The following is a 22,907-nucleotide window of genomic DNA, read 5'->3' as shown; positions in this document are numbered from 1 at the left end:
AGCATAACAGATTCAGCAGCGTCTCTCTCACAGAGCCACAGTATAAACAGTCAGCAGTTAGTGTGATGATGTCAGGCCTCAGGGGGAGGAGAGGAAGGGACTCTGAGTCTCTTACCTCTGAACTTCTTCGGAGGGTTGTTGAGGTCCCCCGCGTCAGGCTGGACGACACAGCGATCATCCACCAAACTAAGGATATAAACACGGGATAACGTTGGTTATCACATGCAGGAAACACAAGCACAGACACACTCACAGAAAATGGTAAACCGCGTTCTGTATTTCTTAACTGTGAATTTTGTTTAGCATATTGAAAATAAAAAGGTACAATATGTTTCTAATGTCTTATCTTTGAATGAAACCAATCACTGATGGCCCACTAAGCTGCTTCTCATAGTAAAATATGTTTTTTCATTCTTTAAGTAAACACTTGAACTACAACCACTTTTGATAACCTATAATCCTCTCAAATGTGAATATGTGGTGGTGTTATTAGTTTTCTATAATAGTACATTGAATAGCTTTATAGGATTTTGGACTGAAGAAAAATACATTTAAGGTTTTAGTAAGCATGATTGAAAAAATGATTAAAACTAATTATAGAGATGTATTAAGATTGTGTTTGTTATTTGAAAACAGATCACGAAGGTTTCAATTTAAACTGATTTGGGTGATTGTTAAACATGGGAGTGGCCAATACACAAAAGTTCTCCAAAAAAAGCTTTTGTATGTAAACAAACTCTACTGGTGCTGCTGTTTTCATTGAGAGCTCTAGCTGCAGCATGTTAATACCCTATGCCTCCAAACAATAATGAAATCATTTGGGATTAGATGACCCTTGGGCAGGCTAGATTTTCTAGAGACAAATTGAACTTTTACTGGCTTAGAATAACACTCGTCTGGACATGGGCCAAATCCCACATCCATTTCAGGCCTTTTCCCGGGGAATGTCTGCAGTTGTCCAAACAGACCTGTCTACTGCTCCAGTCTGTACACCTCAAGGAACAAGGCTGCAGACTTAAATAAAGAGTGAGAAAATATAAGGGCATGTTAAGAAGAAACATACAGCGTGTGCGATCATCCAATGTGTGGATGATGCACATAACTAATCCAGTTAGGAACACTCATTTACACCTTAAGACAGGTTCTGTAGAGGGTTCACTGAACAACAGCATATTTAACATGTTGTATCTTTAATTAGCTCTCTTACAGACCCAGTAACCAAATAGGAGCTGGAAATGCTGCTCCGCTAAAGAAGCTGAAATACTCAAAGAGCTTTCTCTATTTGGAAAATTATGTCCTCCTCTAAGGGCAGAAGATCTGGAGAATGCTGCTGAGTTGGTGGTTGTGCGTGGAATAGATGGCCCCGGGCCAAATCTGTCATGACAGTTTTGTAAATATGTTCGCTGGTACAGTGTGTGTGTGTGAGAGAGTGTGTACGTGGGAAGAGCTTAAACTCGAGAAAGGCCACAGTTTCTCTATAGTGACTCAGTCTTTGCTGTAGGTCATTCCATTTTTCATGAGCAGGGGTGGTCCTGGACGCTTAGCTGATTCCCTGATAGTTTTACAGATGCAGGACACATGAGACGGCACCTACCATTTGAACTCAAAAGTGCTTTTGTTGCATGGGGGGGAAATCATTTAATGAAAGTTTTTTAATCGATTCACAACCCTCTACAAAATGTCGTTTTGTAAAGGGGCTACTGATGGATACCACTGCCCAAGTCGAAGTAGTGTCAAGCACTATCGTTTGATTTGTTGAATAAACACATGAATAACAATCATTTTTTTAATTGGAAAGTTCCTGTCAAATCAAAAGGTAGCCAGTCGAAGCCTTTGAATTGTATTCATGTTGAGTAACAGGCTTTTTGCATAACCTGTAACACTTGAAATCACTTTAAATGGAGCAATACTAAAAATGTTTTATTAAAAAGTGTTTATTTGTGCAAGTTTAGCATGAATAAATGTTAGGTTTTGTCTTGGGTTGGCCTTTGTGTGTTTCGACAGTTGATACATCTTTTTAAATTGTAAAAGCTCCCTGAACAATTACACACTGTAATTCTGCTTTCATGCAACAATTTGCCGCACAGACTTTATAAACGCAAAGCAGACTAAAGTAGATCCTTATTGAGTGGAGATTTGATTTTAAATCGGGAATAGAACCATGATCCCAAAAATTGAATTGAATAGTGAAATGTGCGTACCCCTCCTTACTGCTTTATATTTGATTCCAAATAGGAGTTCAAACAAATTCACGAAACCAACAAAACAATGATGCGACTGTGTGGGTAAATGAGTGGTTTGTGACACACACACACACACACACACACACACACACACACACACACACACACACACACACACACACACACACACACACACACACACACACACACACACACACACCACACACACACACACACACCACACACACACACACACACACACACACACACACACACACACACACACACACACACACACACACACACACACACACACACACACACACAACACACACACACACACACACACACACACACACACACACACACACACACACACACACACACACACACACACACACACACACACACACACACACACACACACACACACACACACACACACACACACACACACACACACACACACACACACACACACACACACACACACACACACACACACACACACACACACACACACACACACACACACACACACACATACATTCTCCACCCCTACATTTCCTTTTCTCCCATCACTATCAGTGGCGGGGTCAGCCATGGCCAAAGCAGCACTTCAAAGGCCTCCCACTGCCCATAGCTTTGTCTGTGAGATAAACTGCAAACTTTCATCCAGACCACTTAATCACATAATGTCCCTGATGGTGGGCAGCGACGTCTGTGATGCCTGATGGCACCACAATGTGGCTCTCAAAAATATCAGACATTCTCAAAAGTGGTTAACACTTGCCACTACTAGTGTGACTTCCCTTCTCGGACATACTGCTCAGCTTGCAGTAGAAGAGAGAAAAGTGTGAAGTGGGCCCACACATAATGGTCGGCCAGCAAAATGGACATACCCCAGTGTGCTGATGAAGCCATTGGTGGATCCCTCTGCATACAGGGAGCAGATGTCCCCAATGTGTAGGAAGCTCGACATCTTATCCGACATGTTTGACACACACAGAGGACACCTACAGCAAGAGAAAGGAGTGAAGATTAGTATATGATATTCTCAATATGTTACCACAAAAGTCTAAAAAGCAGAAAAAGCTTCCTTATTTGTAATTATTTCCTGATAGTATAGTGTGATGATGATGATCTATGGTTACATTCATTCAACTTCAGTCAGTAACAATTGGTGGATTCTCTTATTTACTGGGCATTTGCAGATATGATCATACACTCACAACATTCACAGAAACATTTCCTCGTTTGATCAGTCGTGAGATTTGAAAAAGAGAGGCTTCCCTGAGACTACACTGATACCACTCTCTGGAATTTGAATAGAAGCTGCAGGGAAATGCTCTGCTGTTACTGTTACTTGTTTGTAGAGGCTCAGGCTGGACAGTTAATGATTATGAGCTGCAGTTAGCAGGAAGGTTTATGCACCTGCAACAGGTCATCGCCGCTGAAGCTGATATGTGTGCACCGCAGGTCCACTCCATTCAGGTTATCTGTCTGTTTCCAACCACTGCCTCTCACTGCGGTCGATAAAGTATACTAAATAAACTAACGGCGTTGTCGCAAGCCTAAAATAATGACATACAACACCAAATTACCAGCTATTACAAAGCACACGCGCGCATCTTTCCTACAGGCCTGTTAGTGTTAGACCAATGAAAGTCACATGAAACTTGAGTAAACGATGGTAGGCTGTCTTTTGCTTCGGGATCTGCAATCACACCGTTTTAAAGTAATCAGGAGTTATCGTTTTCTTGGTCGTTTGTTGTTCCTACTGTGTTAACGACGACATCAAGGGCGCTGTGAGCACTTTAATAATCATTTAAGGAGGGCGAAGTAACTGTGTTTCTCCTCTACGAGAGGATACGGATAGGAAGAGAAGATGGTCAACTGTACAAGTTGTGAGCTCAACTTTACCTCGGTCCGGGTAAACGCTGGGGTGCTCAGCCTTCTCTCGACCGGCTAGGACAACATGACTGTGGCTCTCCTCTTCACCACCGGCCCGAGGGTGAGATCCAGGCGTCAGCGATTGTAATAATCCAGTTTTTATGACAGCTCTCTCGCCTCTCCGCGCCTGTCGGTGCTCGGGGCTGTGTGCACTGAGGCAGGCGGCTCATTGGCTCGCTGCCACCTCTTTTTCTCAAGCGGCCGTAGTGTTGAAAGCTGGGAAATGATGTCCATGTGGTCCCATCCCTCTGAGAATCCAGGCTGTGTTACCACTCCCAGCGCGAAGTCCTGCTTTAAATGGTGAAGAAAAACTATTTAACTAAATAAACTGTCAAACTGCACCACTTGTAGTTTTGAACACGTATTTTATTTAATAGTGTTTAAGGAAATTATTTCATTTAATTCAAACCAACACCATTTGCTGTTTTCGCAGGCCCTACTCATAGTTTGCTATTGTATTACTTTTTTAATTAAAAGTACACAACACATATTCACTTCGGGCAGGAAAGAGTTAGCCTACTTTTTCTTACACTGCAACCAGCTGACTTATCACGTGACTTTGCGGAAGTAAGAGTATCAACATCATGAGCAGAATTTGAGCCGTGTCCTGCAAAGATGGTGCGATGTTTTGTCTTGTTTTTCATCGTTTGTTGTGTGAACGAAGTGTTTTGTACTCAGGATTCAGGCGGGGCTCAGTCAGAACCCGTAGCCGCTCAGGGAGCAACCAGCTGCGGCTGTGAGCACCTGAAGAGAGTCGCTGCTGTGGAGCCTGTGGAGGACAGCACGGTGTCTGCAGACCCAGCTCTCAAATACTCAAAAGGCGCCAATGAGAGGCTGCAGGAGGCTCAGGGAGATGACGAGAATATACTTAGTCAGGTAAGTCATCTCTTTGTCCTTTGAGAAGAAATATAACAAAGTCCCTATTGAGACACTTGCTCAATAGACCACCATCTTGTTCTAAAAAGTGGTGCAGAAATGTAGACAGCCTTTCCGACCACATTAAACATGTCTAATTCCATTTTGAAAAAGCATGATCTGAGTCCCTTGTATTTTACATTTAACACAAAAGTGTCTCCCAGTGCATAGTATTGTTTTAAAAATGTTTATGAGAAAGACTGCATGTTGGTGGCATTGTAGTTGACATCAGTATGCAATATTAGTTATTTTTCTTTTTTCAATATATAACCTTTTAGCTGGTTCTCAGGAAGACAATGTGTTTTTTTGCTCAAGTGTGTCCCTCAACAAGCTTCACCAATGGGATTGTTAGTTTTGGCTTTGGTTAGATCCTTGTCTCACTGCCTCAGAGGCATGTGGGTTTCCTGTGTTTAAAAAAACCCTCATGATAGGCCCTGCACAATACACAGTCATTAAATATAGGTCACATCTGGTGCCACTGTGTAGGATCAGTTGGAAGAAAAACAGCATATAAACCATGTGCTTAAAAGCTGCATTTACACTGCATTTGAATTGCACAAATATGTAAATAGCAGACTGACAATCTGATTTTGGGCTATGTACGAACGTTAACCAAATAATTGTATCCTCTCCTAAGGTTGGTTTTTGATTCATTTACTTACAATATTTTATCTCTGAATGTGTTGCTTTTGATACCGTATAAAACTGTATTGTTTGCTTTTGTCTTTTTGAAGTGTATGGAAACATTGTGAAGCGTAGTGGTTTGCTCTCAAATAGATATTTGCACTTAGAATAAACTAGGTTCCCAGCCATTTTAAAGTATCTCATCACTTCTGTTACTTTCTTTAAAGTGAAGAGATTCATTGGTCTGTTAATGCATACAGATGGTGCAGATTTCTGGAGGAGAGTTCCTGATGGGGACGGACAACCCAGCCATCCCTGCAGATGGCGAGGGCCCTCAGAGGCCGGTGTACGTGGACTCCTTCTACATGGAGATCCAGGAAGTGACAAACCAACAGTTTCAGGGCTTTGTCAATGCCACAGGATTCATTACTGAGGTATTTGTCTATAGATTAACCCATAAACTGTGATTTGAATTAATAAAAAATTAGTTGAATAAATCAAACCAATCGTTATTAAAACAAATATTTGGCAATGGTGATGTTTCAGTGTTATGATTTTAATCGGCATCACCTTTGCTCATATTGTTTTTATCCTTGTATTTTTAGGCAGAGAACTTCGGAGACTCATTTGTGTTCGAGGGGATTTTGAGCGAGAGTGTAAAAAAACAAATCACCCAAGCTGTAAGTATAGTTATTCAACTGTCCTGTACCGCTCATTTTGTTGTGCTACATCCAGATAAAGCATTGTTAGTACCATGATTATTGGCGTCATCCTTTTGTAGCCCTGTGTAAAAACTCCTGCCATGTACACCTTGATAATTGTTCTTCGTTGAGAAACACGTAATCATTTTTAAAAGAATGATAAATGTGGGGAGAAATATATATGACATGTTGTACACTTTTCATTGTCTTCCAGATGTATCATAGTGTTATACCCTCTGTTCAGATGTAGGTTGCGGGGGGGGGGGTTACCTTATTTATTTTTTGGAAGATCTTCATTGAACTTGCTGCATGGGTGTAGCTTGGTCAAAGAAGGACACATTGCATTTTTAGTCCGATCCCAATCAAGGGGCTGATACTGTAGAAACATTATTTTAACTTTAGGAAACGGCCTTGTCTGAGATCTTAGCTCTCCAAGTGCATTTATAGTTATTACTGATATTTATTTAACGTTCCTTGCCCCATGGTCGGTGTCATAAACAGATATAATGTAAACATATACTTATCTTATTTAAGAGTCTTGGGAATCTTCACAGAGAGCCTGAGGCCACAGTCCTCCCACAGATGTAAGCCAGATAGCAGAGTATTGACTGCTTCATCTCAGCTCTCATGTGGCAGGGAAAGTGCTGTGTACCCATTAGTGTGGCATAGTGGAAACCATTAGTACCATTGCAAATCTGTGGACATAAGAAAATTCCAAATGACATGTAAATGTAAGAGAAAATGGAATGAAGAGTATGAAAGAAAAATAATATCAGTCTGTAACCATTATATCTATATTACTCTGTTTTCAGGTGGCTGCTGCCCCCTGGTGGCTTCCAGTCAAAGGTGCCAACTGGAGGCACCCTAATGGTCCAGACTCCAACATCACAGACCGGTAGAAAGCTCTCTTTTTATCCCTGAAACCCAAATAGTCCTTGGATGAGCTTTCAGTCTAAGTGATAGGGCACAAAATCCACACTCTCCGTTCTCTTCCAAGTTTAGCTTAAGCAAGGACAAGGCTTAAGCAGTGATTGAGACATACAATAAGAAGTGGGGTCATCTAAAGTTATGGCCCTTTTTTGTAGAAAACCCCTGCTTTCAATAGTGTTTTTAACCTCATTATAAAAGTCACTGATGGAATCATATTTTGACAATGGATGCAAGAAAAGCAAACCCACATATTTTTAACCCCTAAAACAACCAGAAAAACAACATTTACTTCACATATATCCATCAAACTCTGGAGTGAACTGGCAGACAAAAACTACAAAACCAAGCCAATATAACACTAAACTTTTCCAAGTAGCTGATTGGCTCATGACATGCTGTCCAATAAAAACTGAGGGGGCTGCTGTTTCTGAACTCTATTTGACCTGCAAGCCTTATCAACAGCCGTCCCTGAATACGTTATTTTAAAGAAACACGGGGGATTAGGAACTTGAAAAATACTTTATATATAATTGGAGGAAATCCATTTAATAATTTAACTCCGACTGCTGTAAGCTTCACTTGCACTTCACAATCCATTTTTTTTAAAGAGCACAAGGACTGTGGATTTAGTTTTCTATCACTTACACTGGATTCACAGTAAGAAAGGATTTCATTACAAGCGTTGTGGACAAGTAGGTTAAGTTCAAACAACCAGAAGTTATTTCACTCATTGCTTTAGACAGATTTGAAACATGAATGTGAACATTTTGAATATTTATGATCCAAAGCTACTTCTTTTATTTGATTATAATTGTTCTTTATTTTCAGCAAATACAACTCCAGTAATTAAATCTAAACCTGTGTTTGTGTAGGCTGGACCATCCTGTTCTACATGTGTCCTGGGCCGATGCAGTCGCCTACTGCTCCTGGGCCAATAGGAGACTTCCTACAGAGGCAGAATGGGAGTACGCCTGCAGAGGGGGCCTTGAAGACAGGTACAATACTTACTCATTATATGACTAAAATACGCCAATATGCTTCCAATGTGCTGTGGTTTTCATACAGTATGTCCCATGTCAATGTCTCGCATGTAGACTTTACCCCTGGGGAAACAAGTTGAACCCGAAAGGACAGCACTACGCCAACCTCTGGCAGGGGGACTTCCCCAACTATAACTCTGCAGAGGATGGATACATTCAAACTTCACCAGTAAGACCAAAAAGGAAAGATAGAAAGAGGATGTAGTTATGGGTGTGTTAAAACGGCAACATATTTCAGGTATGAAAGACTGAGGGGCTTATAAGCAATTGTCATAAAACTGGAATAAGGTTGATAATTTAGTCTCTGCCTTTAGAAGCTACAGGAAAAGAACGGTTTCCGGAAATAAGAGCTCATCTCAGAAGTTGATTGAGTCCTACAAGAATATCAAATGCAAAACCATCACATCATGTTAATCCAATCTATTTTTCTATCATGAGAGGTTTGAAGCCATGATTTAAAGATATCAAGCATGAAAAAATGCACTCAGATGTTTAAATGGTACAGTATACACTTCTGCATTTTTTTCTGAGCCCACTACCTGAAAAGAAGGGGCTTTTTTTTATTATGATGATACAAATGTAACATTCAAATAGCCACCTGATTTTAGCAGCTTGGCAATAGTAAAGAAGGATAAAAACAGATTGAATCACCTGAAATCTAGTTCAACACTAGATGAGCTGTATGTCTAGATTAGTTCGAAATCATTTCATTCATTCTGGTAAAACATACATACATGGACCTACAGTAGTACACATCCATAGGGCTTACATCAAATGAAGAGACGTTCAGAACATACAATTGTTTCAAATGAAATTCTTTAAAATGTGGCAATACTCTCCCTGCAGGTGATGTCCTTTCCAGCCAATGGTTTCGGTCTGCATGACATTGTGGGGAATGCATGGGAATGGACCTCAGACTGGTGGACTGTTCATCACACCACAGAGCATCAACAAAACCCAGTAAAACATGTTATCTCTAAGCTTTTAAGTTCTTCAGGTTGGTTTTTTGAGCTAATATCTAATAACTTCTCTTCTTCAGATTGGTCCTTCGTCAGGCACCGACAAGGTGAAGAAGGGAGGGTCATATATGTGCCACAAGGTAAAGTAGACTATAACTTAAATGCTTGTTATGCTATATAGCTTCTTTTTTTTATCAAACTTGAAATAAAAAAACAGTCCGAGTGTATACATACAGTGGAGGAAATAAGTATTTGATCCCTTGCCGATTTTGTAAGTTTACCCACTTACAAATAAATGAACAATCTATAATGTTAATGGTAGGTTTATTTTACAAATGAGAGAGAGAATATCAAAAAGAAAATCCAGAAATTGACATTATATAAAAGATAAAAATTGATTTGTAATTGATTTGTATTTAATTCTGGCTCCCACAAACCGGTTACATAAGTCCTCGTCCTTTTAAGAAAGTACTCATATCAACTTGTTACCTGTATAAAAGACACCTGTCCACAGAATCAGATTCCAACCTCTCCACCATGGGCAAGACCAAAGAGTTGTCTAAGGACTTCAGGGACAAGATTTTCCCTGAGGTCATTATATAATGTCCATTTGTGGATTTTCTTTTTGATATTCTCTCTCTCATTAGCAGTGGCGGTGCCAGAGTATTTTTGTTGGGTAATCTATGGTAGGGCTAACCCATACAGTGGTGGGGCTCAAGTCAGTATTTGCGATGTAATTACATACACGCTCCCCTTGACAGTGAAACGCCACGCGTGAGGTTTAGATTATTTCCCTGTCTCAATCCAAATTGAACTGTATGAAATAAAAAGGCACATCTGTCTTGTAGTAAATAAAAAGGGCGACCTGGAGCCAATCCTGCAATTTCCCCACAGGGCAACAATGATAATTACAGTTTAAAAGTCTCAAAGATGCTACAACTACTGTCACAAACTGGATGAATGTGAAGTATTTTGTTAAAGGAGGATGAAAGCGTAATTATGGAGCACTATTGGAGTGACTTTGATGGTTATTGGACTCAGGATTAATTAATTTGGATTCCCGCTGTATGAAGAAATTAAAGGACGGCGCAGAAGTGGAAACAATTCACAAAGGGATTAAACTGTTTAAAACACATGCTCAAAGTAAGCCGGATTTTGCCGATGTGTTTATGTGGATTCAAAAGTCGTAAATAATCTACAAAATGGAGGAGACCAATCTGATCAGAGCAACTGTGACAAATAATCCAACTGAAACCGGCATGGACAATGACTATGTTTTTAAAAATGCGCTTATCCAGAAAAGCCTGGTTTGGACACTTTACGGGCAGAAGAAACATTTCTATTAAAGAAAAGATTATACATTTCTGTCTTTTTATGCCTTTATTAGCTACTAACTTGAATTTTTATTCAAATTTAATAGATCAATTATTTTTTATATTTTATTGTAATGTAGAGACAAGGCTTTTAGTGACAATCATGTATTGCGTTACAATTATAAGTAAAGAAAAAAAGAAAGTCTAAATATGATATTTGGCCTCAAATCATCTGAGGCCTGGCGCCCCTCCTGTGAGCTTTGGCGCCCCCCCAATCTTACTAACTGTCTGTGCAATTTACTCCGCGAGTTGGCGGACTTTATTTTGCTTACTTTAACATCATTTTTCATGGTGGGGCTAAGCCATTTCTTGGTATGGGTGTAGCCTACCCCAGCCATACCCTGGCGCCGCCACTGCTCATTAGTAAAATAAACCTGCCATTAAAATTATAGACTGTTAATTTCTTTGTAAGTGGGCAAACTAAAAAAATCTGCAAGGGATCAAATACTTATTTCCTCCACTGTACATGTTTGAACAGTTATAATGGTTCATAAGGTGGTTAGATTTAAATGGGCAATAGAGTATGTTGTGAGTGATGTAGTAATCAGGGTTCCCACGGGTGCTGGAAATCCTTGAAAATGCTTGAAATTGTACGTGGTGTTTTCAAGGTTTGAAAAGTGCTGGAATTTTGGGAATGGTGCTTGGATTTGAGATAAAGTGCTTGAAATTGTAAATGCTTTACTTTTAAAATAAATTGCTGTCTGACTGAATAGTTCGCTTTTTAGATTAAAAGAAAATAATTGCTTCGCTTCTACAACATCAAATCGCAACATCAAACAGTTCCGCTTCCGGCCTTCCCGCGCTATGCTTGCGACCTGCAAGTGTTTTTTGTCAGCGCAGACTCTCCCATCGTGAATAATTGAAATTCTTTGTGGCAAACTTTGCAGGAGGCTATTCGTTGGGTTGATCCTCGTTTTAGCCATGGCTTGTATTTTTCTTCGGATAGCCAACGCTCGTTAAAACGGCAACCTCCTGGCATACTGTTATCTATAATCACTCTCATTTGAATGCCCAGGTCACGCACAAAGGGTGAAGTAAGCACACGAAAACTCACTACTGTTCTGCGGCTCCTTGTGGAAACTGGCCGCATTGAAGAAACATGTTGCGATGAGATCATTAGGGAGTTTGGTCACTTCTATGACCACAGCCTGATGTCAGCGTCAGATTCCTTCAGGGACTTCAACCCACAAAGTGGAAGATTGGATGAATTCTACTAGGAGCATTTATCCAACAAAGCAGAGTGTCATCATCTATGGGAGGTGGTAAAACTCGTCCTGGTCCTTTCACATGGTCAAGCATCCGTTGAGAGAGGGTTTTCAGTTAACAAGGAAGTGATGGTGGAGAACCTCAAAGAGCATTCATTGATTGCTCAGCGGGTCATTAATGACCATGTGCACAGTGTTGGAGGGCTGCTCAACATAGCCTACACAAAAGAGCTGCTCCTCTCTGCAGCATCTGCCAGGCAGAAATATCACATGTATCTTGATGACCAAAGACGTCTAAAGCAAGATGAGAAGAATAAACGGAAGAGGAAAGGAATGATGGAGGAGTTAACACAGATAAAAGCCAAAAAGAAGAGAATGGAGGAAGACATAAGGGTCCTCATGAAGTCTGCTGATCATAATGCAGAAAAAGCTGAGTCACAAGGAAAACTAAGCTTCATCTCCAAGTCCAATGGCCTTCGAAGAGCTGCTAATGAAAAGGAAAGACATCTGGAGACTTTGGAGAGACAGCTAACTGATAAACTCAAGGAACTGAAAGACACTCCCTAATAGGCCGTATGCTATTTTAGCCTCGAATGATTCAGTGTATACGCCTTGTCTCTGCTGCAGCTCACAGCAAACACACACACACACACACACACACACACACACAACCTACTGACCCAAGGACCTTCCCTCAGTCGCCCCCCCTCCCCCCCCATCTCGGCCACAGTCAGGCTCTGTAGGCCTCGTAGTGTCGCAGTAGTCAGGAAGGCAGGGAACTAATTGTCACCATGGCTGTGTAAGATGTCGGTTTGTTTACCTCAATATATTTCTATGCTGTTTGGTATTAAAAAAAAAAAAGTAAAAAAATGCGGTTTGTTTTCTTATCTTTCATTTTAAATGTTTCATCCTTATGTAGAATGCTATTATGAAACACACATTTGGTTGTTTATAGCATAAAGAACATCTGATTTAATGTGAGGTAGGGAAATAATCATTTGAGTATACGTATATGTGCACTAGGGGTGTAACGGTATCCGTATTCGTTCCGTACCGTCACGGTTCGGACGTCACGGTTCGGCACAAGCAGTCACACGACGAATACGCCTTTTTTTACGAGTGGGAAAAAAGTCTGTCATTCAGGGCAGTATCCACTACACTATTTATAATCCAGGGGGCGGTATTGCGCCTAAAAGCTGTTTGCCAGCCGCCCTTAAACAACAAATGAAGAACAAAAAGAAACACAACAACAAAACGAACAAAATACAAGAAGAAGAAAAGTTAGTATGGCGATTTCAGGTAACACACAGGAGCTAGAACCCACCTGCTTTTTTTAAATCAGCTGTGTGGGAACATTTCGGGTTCCCTGTGGACTACAATAACGATGAAGTGCGCGAGTGGTGGATCGGACGAGGTCGGTGTGTCGGCATTGTTAGACAGCGGTGCGGTGTGCTAATGGAACATGCTAAATCATATCAGAAGGCATCACCCAGATTTGCCAATCACGGAGCCCGGTGTCAGTACCAGATATGTTCGGGCTACCAGATATGTTCGGGTGTATTTCCGTCGCATCCGTCTTCCGTCATATCCGTCATATACTCACCTCCCTCTGCTCCCAGCGCTCTGCTGCCACACACCGGCCGTCTGCGGAACTGCAGCCGGAGGAACTCGGGACAGCTTGTTATGTGTGGGGTGCTGTGGTGGGGTCCCATGTACTTGTGCACATAAATAATGTTTCTAATTATTTACAATAAAAAAATATATATATTCTGCGTTACTTTAGCCAACACTTTTATAAGGCCACTAGATTAGATAATTACGAAATGTGTAGATAGAATACATATATTTCAGGTTGTTATTTTGTCATTATGTTTAATGTTTTATTTACCTTTTAGTATTTTTATATAGTATCTGAACTTTGGAGAGGAGTTGGGAGACACACGACACATCAAATCACATCTACAGATCAAGGCGAAGCGAATGGAAGTACTCCCATACTCCTAGCGTGAAAATGTTTGTGAAAACGTGTGCAAAGTCTCCGAAAATCCTAAAAATAAGCTCATATTTGAATTCATCATAAAAAAACACATCATTCAGTAAAAACAAGGCCCCACTGATCATCTACTCTCTGAGACGATTCCAGGGATGTCTGGCTTGAGTTTCGACCACCAGGGAAAGTGGACAAAAGTGCCCGAGATCAGCCTCTTAATTTACCCAGGGCTTAGTGCTTGGCTTTGGGCATGAAAATTCAGGAAACTCCCCTGAGTATTTTATTAAATATCTGAACTTTGGAGAGGAGTTGGGGGACACACGACACATCAAATCACATCTACAGATCAAGACGAAGATAGTGGAAGTACTCCTAGCGTGTGAAAATGTTTGTGAAAAACGTGTGCAAAGTCTCCGAAAACGGAGCAGTGGCTGTGAAGCTAGCTTTGCGGCTAGCGGTTAGTTGTTATTGTTTGAAGTTGTTGCTATGGAAATAACATGACGGAGAAACAATTAATATCTTCTACATAATATAATAACGGACAAAGTAAAGAATGAAGTGTAGGCTATGCCTGTTTGAAGTTGTTGCTAAGGAAACAACATGACGGAGAAAAAGTATAATCTTCTACATATAATAACGGACAAACTAAAGAATGAAGTGTCGGCTATGTTTAAATGTTCGGAATTTGACCGTGATGGCCCTCTTGAGTTGCCGTAAAATATGACGAATATGACGGATGACGGATGCGACGGAAATACACCCGAACATATCTGGTAGCCCGAACATATCTGGTACTGACACCGGCAAAAGACAACAGCAGTTCAGCAGCTTATCCCCGCTGTTATAGGATAAGCTGATAAAGTATAACATGAACAATACACATATATTCACATACATATATTAAAGACACACTAAACCAGTGGTTCTCAAACTTTTTCTGTCAGGCCCCCCCTTTGGAGAAAAAAAAAAGTCGGGCCCCCCCAACACAAATAGTCAGGCTCAGTGGCGGCGTCAGAGATTTCTTTTGGGGTGCTGTGGGGTAGCTTGACGTTTCATAGAGGGTGCTCAAACATTTAGGGTTTCCCATTAATGGACCGGGCGCTAGAGGAATGTTCTACTGCAACACTCCTCACGCAAATACACAGTGTGACTGTTACAATGAAGGCTCGATAATTAGCTCACGGCATATAGGTGTAAGCAGGGGTAAAGTGCTATTTTTATAGGTGGTGTGGTGTCTTCTCGGGGGCAAGCTCCCCCGGGAAGATTTATTTTTAAATATTGAGTTAAAAGCATCAATCTGGTGCACTTTGAGAGCAAAATAAGAGATCTATGGATACATCTCTCAACACCCAGATGAAACAGAACTGTAAACAGATTTACTTTTTCTTTATGGATATTTTCACCCTTTTAAACTTTATTCTTTTTTTAATTATAGTATTTCATACCTGTTTTTCATGTATTCTCTTATTTTTGTATAACTATAATGATCATATAAACGTGTGCCTCGGAAATAATTGTTTACATTAATGGTGACCAAAACGTTTGAGACCCACTGAGATGACACTGAGAGTCCTTTAGCTCACTGAGTCTCTCAGTCTGGCAGGAGAGGACTCTCCTCCACTTTGTTGTTGATAAAACTCCTTATATCTGTTAGCGTAGCTCGCTAGCACCAGAAGCTAACAACAACGATCTCCAGTACTGGTGTGCTCTCTCTCTCGCGCATACAAAATGGCTCGTTACACACACACACACACACACACACACACACACACACACACACACACACACACACACACACACACACACACACACACACACACACACACGAGCTTTAATGAAACACAGAGACCCAGACGTAATAGTACTGTATCATATTATTTTCAAATCAATAATCTTTCAAATTATGATTTTTTTTTTGTTTTTGTAATACCATTTTTCCTCCTGGTCTCTCGCGCCCACCCTGGCATGCCTCTGCGCCCCCCAGGGGGGGCGCGCCCCCCATTTTGAGAACCACTGCACTAAACGGTAGTGGAAACAGTCTTACATGTGTGAGTGGACGAACGTCTCAACCCGAGGCGGAGTGAATGAATAACATGTGGGCTAACATGGCCGCTATGCAGTACCGGGTCAAAGCACGGCATATCCGGGCAGCGACAGCAGTGACGCTGCCCTCTAGTGGCCGGCGATACACTCTTCATCCCCCCCAGACCGGAAAACTATGGGCCGGAATAGGTTAACGGTCTAAATCCAGCTGCCGGACTCGGGCTCGTACCGTGCAGGCGGCCTTCTCACGCGGCCTGACCGAGTAGGCTGGGGTAGCATCGGCGGCGACTGCGGCACCGGAGAGCCCAGGACGGCACCCGTAGGAACGGTGAGGTCAGAGGATGCTTCGCCAGCAGGTGCCGGTGGGGGAGCGCCCCTATCCGAGTCGCGGGGTCCAACAGCCGGCCGCTGAGCGATCCCTTGGGGCGTCGACCAGACCGGGTGGACAGGTGGGGCCTGATGGGGCCTGATGGCCCAGGGCAGCGGGCGGCGGCAAGGGCGCAGCCGGCTGTTCACGGGCGCAGGGTGTGGCCGGCGTATAGACCCGGAGGAAGCGCCGGTTGCGCAGTGTCAGACGTCCCGAACCGTCAACCCTGATCCGATACTGGTCGTGGCCTGGCGACTCCACCACGATCCCTGACCTGTCCCATTTGTTGGGGCTCGGGCCTTGCTGGTTCTGGAGGAATACTCTTTCGCCAAGTGCCAATGGGCGGAGCGGTCTTGAGTGAGTCCCCAGGGACTCGGTGGTACGGGACATACGGGTCCGAAGGGCGTCCTCCTTCGCCGCCCATGCCTCGCGCCATAGCAGGCGGATGTGCGGATTCGAGAACTTCTCAAGGCGGTTCACGAAGGAGAGCGAGCCACGAAGGGGGCGGCCGAAGATGATCTGCGCTGGCGAGAGGTTGCAGTCGGGGTCAGGTGTGTTTCGCAACTGCAGCATAGCACGCAGGAAGCGGTCCTGATCAAGGCCGCCCGACGGGCCGGTGTTGGACATTAGGAGGCGCTTAGCGGTCTTAACCGCAACTTCTGCCCTCCCATTCGACTGCGGGAAGCTGACGGACGACACCCGGTGTTTGACGTGCCATAAGCGGAGGAAGGCCTCAGTGTGGCTCGCCTTGAATTCTGGACCACCGTCGCTCGAGAGCTCCTCCGGTACGCCGAAGGTGGCGAAGAACGAACGGAGGTGTTGAACCAGGCCGGTTGAGCCCGCCAGGGCAGTACCTGCCGTAGAGCTCAGGACCTCTACCCAGCCCGAGAGGCGGTCCCCGACAACTAGGTAGTGGCGGCCCCCATAGTCGAAGAAGTCAGCGAACACCGCTTCGAATGGCGTGGACGGGGGTGAGGACGGCAGGGGGGGTGTAGCCGCCTGTGACGGAGCATTGCGGTTGCAGTCTGCACATCCGTCCCTGGTGGCCTGAATGTCCCCGGACATCCCGGGCCAGTAAACTATGGCTTGGGCATGCTGCCCCATCGCTGAGGTTCCCTGGTGAGCGGCATGGAGATGCTGAAGGACTCTCCCATGGAGGGATGAGGGGGACCACAACGCGGTCCCGATAGAGCAGGACGCCGTCCTGTGCGTAGATGGACTCACAGACCGATGACAGACTCGCCAGGGCAGGGTCATTCACATCAATCCCACCCTCCTGCTCAATGAGTTGGAGGAGGTGGCCGAGGCATCCGTCAGCCGCTGTCTCCCGTGCGAGGAGGGGCCAAGAGACGGCTCCGAGCTCCCGTGCGTCGTCGCGGATGGAGGCCATGAGTGCTGACTCCACGGCGTCAGGCCCGCTCGGCAGCCCCAATGAGAGGCCGTTTGCTGAGCCCGAGGGGGAAGGATGCCTCGACGTGGCATCAGCGGCATAGTTGCTCTTGCCGGGTAGATGCACAATGTCAAAGCGCCATGGGAGGGTGCGCTGCTTGAGTCTGAACAGGCGCGAGTTTGTGATCTCATCCAGCGTACGGTCGCCAAAGATCTTCACCAACGGCTTATGGTCGGTGACCACGACGAGGTTGTCGGACCCCTGCGTGAAGTACCGCGTCTGTTCCAGACCCCAGGCCACAGCTAGGGCCTCTCCCTCGACGGCCACATAGCGCTGCTCCGCAGGGGACAGGAAACGCGAGCCCGCGAGGGTGATCCTCCATCCACCTGGGCAGCAGTCCGGTATCCCCAAGGTACAGTGACAGTGTTGCTGGAGCAGGAAGTAGCCTACGCCACGCATGGACCAGTCGGGGCGGAGGCAGGTACGCTTCTGCATGTCGTAGATCTCCACGCTCTCACGGATGGCCTCCATTATGGCATGCTTAGACGCCTGGAAGGCCTCCTCCAGAACGGGGGACCATAGGAACACACAGCGTGGGCTGAGGAACGGCTTAAATGGGGCCATCATGTCACGCAACTGGGCATAGTTGGCCACCTGGTTGACAAGGCCGAACCAACTCCTGATGTCTGTCGTGGAGCCAGGGGTGGGGAAGTCACGGATGGCGTCCAAGTATTTCGAGAGCGGTTCGATGGTAGATTCCGACACCCTGAAGCCAGCAAAATCGTCGCACCTCTCCGCGAACTGGAACTTGTCTGAGTTCAACAAGATACCCGACCGGCCGACACGCGTCAGGAAGTCGATGGTCCTCCACCAGTGCTGCTCCAGGTCGGTGTCATAGTGGATGGTGTCATCCACGCAACGTTCCTTGCATTCATAGTCCGAGAGGATGGCATCAAACCGACGGTTGTAGCCATCCCCTGATGACAGGAAGCCCTGTGGTGCCCTGGTGTAGCACCAACGGCCGAAGGGTGTGATGAAGGTAGTGAGGTGTCGATCCGACTCACGCAGGGGGACACTGTGGTAGCCGTTCCAGGCGTCTGTTACGGTCTTCCAGGTGCCCTTCGGGACGCGGCGTGCAAGGTGGAACGGGGACTCAGTGGCGAAGGTCTCACGTTGGCAGAACTTGTTAAGGGGGAGAGGTCCACGGTCCTACGTGGGGAACCGTCGTGCTTCCGAGTGACTACCATACGATGGCACCACGTCACAGGCTCGCCGTATGGCACACATTCAATGACCCCAAGGGCTTCATCCCGCAGTAGGTCATCGTGGACCCTCCGTTGCCAGTGTAAAGGCACTGTAGCCGCGGTGTGACATGCCCTAGGCGTAGCTGCGGGGTCCACGTGCATCTCGATAGGTGGCCCCTCCATGCATGGTAGTGCTCGATGGGGTGCAAGTATTGAACGTAGACGAGGCATATCTCCCGAGTAGCCAATCTTTCATCCTGATGTTGTTCTCTGGCTTACAGGGGAACGGCAGTGCTACGGGGCGCGCCGGGGGGACCGTGCGCTGAGGACATGTGCACTGGGCGTCCCGGGGGTCACCTGGCCCCACGCAGCCGCCGTTGGCTGACCTCGTCGTATTGACGGACAGGGGCAGGCCTGGCGTGTCAGCCGTGTCAGAGCTACGCCTGTCCTTGTGCCCCCCTGCAACATCGTCCGATGGAAAGTTCACGGGCAAGAGGCCGAGGTTGAGCAATGACTCGTAGGAGAGGTACATGGCCCGGCCCGAGCTGCTCACGTATACCATGGAACGGCAGGATGTGACACGCCCCCCGCTGCAGTTTGTCGAGAGCCTAGCGAAGAACGCTCCCTCGATGGATATAGGGGAGCGGTTGGCGGCTGACAGGCTGAGGCTGATGGGTCGCAGGTCGTCCCGCGAGAAACCGCAGGCCAGGTACTCCTCCAGCGACCAAAGGTCCGACTGCGCGCCAGTGTCCGCGACGGCAGATATCCGAGCTCCGTCGGCCGTGCCCCGGTTGCCGGTGCCATCCCTCAGCCCGACTGGCATGTCCATTGAGACGGTGATTAATGCTCGGGGGTGGTCTCTCAGCCTGGCCCGTCTCCATTCGCCCTTGGAGAAGATGTGGTGCTCGAGTCTGATAGGTGCTTGCCTGTTGACACATCCGTGCGACGTATGGGCGCGGTGCCGGCGATGGCTCCTGTGACGTTGGCCAGGGCGGGCCCCGGCTTGCACCGACGAGACCTGGGAGACCGGCTCCGACCCCATGGCGGCCTGTTGACTGTCGGACGACGGCTGTTGACGCCGGGCTCTGTAGCAGCCGATGCACACCTGGTGAGGCTTAGGATTCCACCCGCGAGGCCCCTCCGTGAAGACGTTGAAGACGCTCTTACATTCCGGGCACGAGGCACGTCTAGCCCCGTCCGCAGGGCTCGGGGCGGGGCTCGTCTGTGGAGTCGTCTTCAGGCGCTGGAATGACGACATGGCTGATAGGGAGGACGACGGGAGGGCGTTACGGGCCATCTCTCTGTTCCCGACGAGTGCGATTACGACATTAACTGGCTTAATCAGGACGTCAGGTGTCCCCAGCGTCTCGCGGCGTATGTCCGAGTCATAGATGCCATTGATCAGCACATCACGGATGATGTGGTCGGTATAGTCCACGTCCTTACCACACTCGCATACCGCGTTATATGCGCATGTCTCTGCTTTACCCCTCACTCTGGCAGCAAATGCACGGAATGTCTCATCGCGTTCCTGGCGGAACTGAAGTAGCTCGGTGCGCAGGACACATGTAGCGACTGGGATGACAGCTAGGGAACGCATGACGGTGATTAGGTCTGGCAAAGGTCCGGAAGCGGCGTCGGGGGCGGCTTTCAACAGGCTGTCTCCAAGTACAGACCCAGCGCACTGAAACAGCTGGAAGTGGGCCTGGGCATCCCCTATGCCTGATCCGGCACGGAATACGTCCCAACGGCGGATAAACACGTTCCATTCCTCTATCGATACGCCTACATCCACTTTGGGCCGATCGAGTCTCGGGCCGTGAGGGGCTGGGGCGGCCATGACAGGCGCTGCGTGCTGGTGGCTAAATCCATGAATCGTCAGTATAGCAGTGACGAGTGCTTCGGATAAGTCTTGGGATTCGAACTCGCAGCCGGGGACAGGGCATCCAACAACGACCATGGTGTCGTCATGAAGAAACACACTCCTCAATGTCAGTCTTGGTACTTTATTGACAAAGATGACAACACCCTGAAATAGAGCAATGCCGCAGGATAAGCTGATAAAGTATAACATGAACAATACACATATATTCACATACATATATTAAAGACACACTAAACGGTAGTGGAAACAGTCTTACATGTGTGAGTGGACGAACGTCTCAACCCGAGGCGGAGTGAATGAATAACATGTGGGCTAACATGGCCGCTATGCAGTACCGGGTCAAAGCACGGCATATCCGGGCAGCGACAGCAGTGACGCTGCCCTCTAGTGGCTGGCGATACACTCTTCACCGAACCCGTACCGAACCGTGACTTCTGTGAACCGTTACACCCCTAATGTGCACATACATATGTAATTTACAACAGTTGTAATCTGCTTGAAAATGCACCTTGAAAAGTGCTTGAATTTCACTTTGGAAAAGGTGTAAGAACCCTGAGTAATGCAAATCTGTTTCATAGCCAGTGACTGTCCACCTGTTAGATTACAGAGAACATGCACACTCCCCTATTCTCTCTTTTCATCCTGATACTTGAGGCTAGAGTAGTGTATGTGTTAGTGTGTGGACAGTCCCTTAGTCAGATCCTGTTTTGAAAAGAGAACTTCTATTAAGTACTTTTTCTGCAACACCATTTTAGCCGCCCACTGGTGACAACACCTGTTTGCCAGTTGCCATGGAAATGCGACTAATTGCATGAAAAAGAAGTCCTCATAATTTGGTTTGGTGTGTTTCACATGGATACACTGTGTGAGGGAGTGGAGGACAACATTTTTTTTAAATGGGTAATAAACATGCACAAACAGTGAATGAAGTGGTGGATGAAAATGTTTAATATACTGTAATAAAGCAGGTTCCACTGATGAGAAAAAGGAATGTTTTGACAGTCATTTTTATTTTGTTTTTCAGTCTTACTGTTATAGATACCGATGTGCTGCTCGTAGCCAAAACACTCCGGACAGTGCCGCCTCTAATCTTGGTTTCCGCTGTGTCTCTCAGGAAAAACGGTGACCTGACCTGCTCGTCTTAAAGCTACGGTACCTTATTCTAGCTGCTCCTGAACTCTTGTGTTGGTTGTACATTTAACCAATGAAAGTGACTTCATATATGCCATTTCATTTTCATAGAGATCGTCTTCCATTCAAGCAGATATTCTCAGAAATGAAATATTTTGTAACTTTTTTCAGACTTTATTTTTTATAAGAAATGACATTTCTGTTCTCCTAACATCTCTGAGCATTGGTGGAGCAGGCACTGAATAACGCTGTTTCTGCTTTTGGAGTGGCAACAATCAATATGGTTTGTTAATGACAAAAACTCTTTGGAAGAAGTTTAATGGTTGTTATAATCATCACAAATGTTAGCTGAGATCCAGACTAATAGACCTGACTGAATAGATTGTGAAATATACAGTAAATGTCAAATGCATACTGTGCAACTGCTGCAAGATTATTGTACATACTGTAAAAGCTTGTCATTTTTACAATTACTGATACATCTGTGACAAACAGCATCCTAAATAATGCGATTCATCCTTCTCCTTTTTGTATTTGTGAATTTATATTTTAAGTGAAAGAAATATAATCAGGGAATCATCCTGACTTGTTTTTATTTTTGGTGAAACAACCCAAGCTTAAATGTCATATTTGGCCATAATAAAAATAGTGCTGTCTTTATGTGAGTCAAAATGTTGCACTTGATTTTTATGGGAAACTGTAGCTTTAATGCTAAATATAAAGAGGCTGCTTTGCTATTACCCTTGTGTTGTATCATTGTTGACAGCTATACAAACATTATGATGCAGGTTAGCTATCTAGTTATCATGTAGCATCCACCAGAGGGCAGCACATGTTTGAATATGCATATCTTTGTTTATCTGTCTCATTAATGTGCTTTGCGTACAGTACAAGTTTCTTTGATGTGCATATTGAGATGTTAAGCTGACACATTACGCTCTGTCTGTGAGGATGTGAGCACTGTGATGGTAAAG

The 22,907-nt window shown here is 45.2% G+C and overlaps 2 protein-coding genes across 3 annotated transcripts in view; one reads left to right on the top strand and one right to left on the bottom strand.

The window, feature by feature from the left end:
• The window catches only part of LOC117551047 (inositol 1,4,5-trisphosphate receptor type 1-like), a 64,831-nt gene extending 60,244 nt beyond the window's left edge, over positions 1-4,587 (bottom strand). Inside the window, 3 exon segments of the mRNA XM_034223714.1 lie at positions 116-186; positions 3,086-3,199; positions 4,107-4,587. Coding sequence (XP_034079605.1) covers positions 116-186; positions 3,086-3,177 — 163 coding nt within the window. The 5' untranslated portion in view covers positions 3,178-3,199; positions 4,107-4,587.
• A 93-nt stretch (positions 4,588-4,680) lies between these two features.
• On the top strand, positions 4,681-22,673 carry sumf1 (sulfatase modifying factor 1). Of its 2 annotated transcripts, none has more exons than XM_034223719.1 (9): positions 4,681-5,012; positions 5,936-6,109; positions 6,281-6,355; positions 7,189-7,271; positions 8,179-8,301; positions 8,401-8,515; positions 9,193-9,306; positions 9,386-9,445; positions 21,917-22,673. In XM_034223719.1, exons 1-9 carry the CDS (start codon positions 4,752-4,754, stop codon positions 21,926-21,928), a joined length of 1,017 nt encoding a protein of 338 aa, XP_034079610.1. In that variant the 5' UTR covers positions 4,681-4,751; the 3' UTR covers positions 21,929-22,673. The 2 variants fall into 2 exon arrangements, with proteins under 2 accessions (XP_034079610.1, XP_034079609.1); XM_034223718.1 differs by having other exon boundaries at positions 21,827-22,673.
• The last annotated feature ends 234 nt before the right edge of the window (positions 22,674-22,907 follow it).

The sequence above is a fragment of the Gymnodraco acuticeps genome, unplaced genomic scaffold, assembly GCF_902827175.1.
Source record: "Gymnodraco acuticeps unplaced genomic scaffold, fGymAcu1.1, whole genome shotgun sequence".
Lineage (NCBI taxonomy): Eukaryota > Metazoa > Chordata > Actinopteri > Perciformes > Bathydraconidae > Gymnodraco > Gymnodraco acuticeps.
This window is presented reverse-complemented; position numbering and strand designations above follow the sequence as displayed.

Excerpts from the sequence above, each read along its gene's own strand:
- sumf1 (XM_034223718.1), top strand. The coding sequence starts at position 4,752 with ATGGTGCGATGTTTTGTCTTGTTTTTCATCGTTTGTTGTGTGAACGAA. Across the intron at positions 6,356-7,188 it reads AAAAACAAATCACCCAAGCT|GTGGCTGCTGCCCCCTGGTG; the intron begins GTAAGTATAGTT and ends CTCTGTTTTCAG. Across the intron at positions 8,516-9,192 it reads GATACATTCAAACTTCACCA|GTGATGTCCTTTCCAGCCAA; the intron begins GTAAGACCAAAA and ends CTCTCCCTGCAG.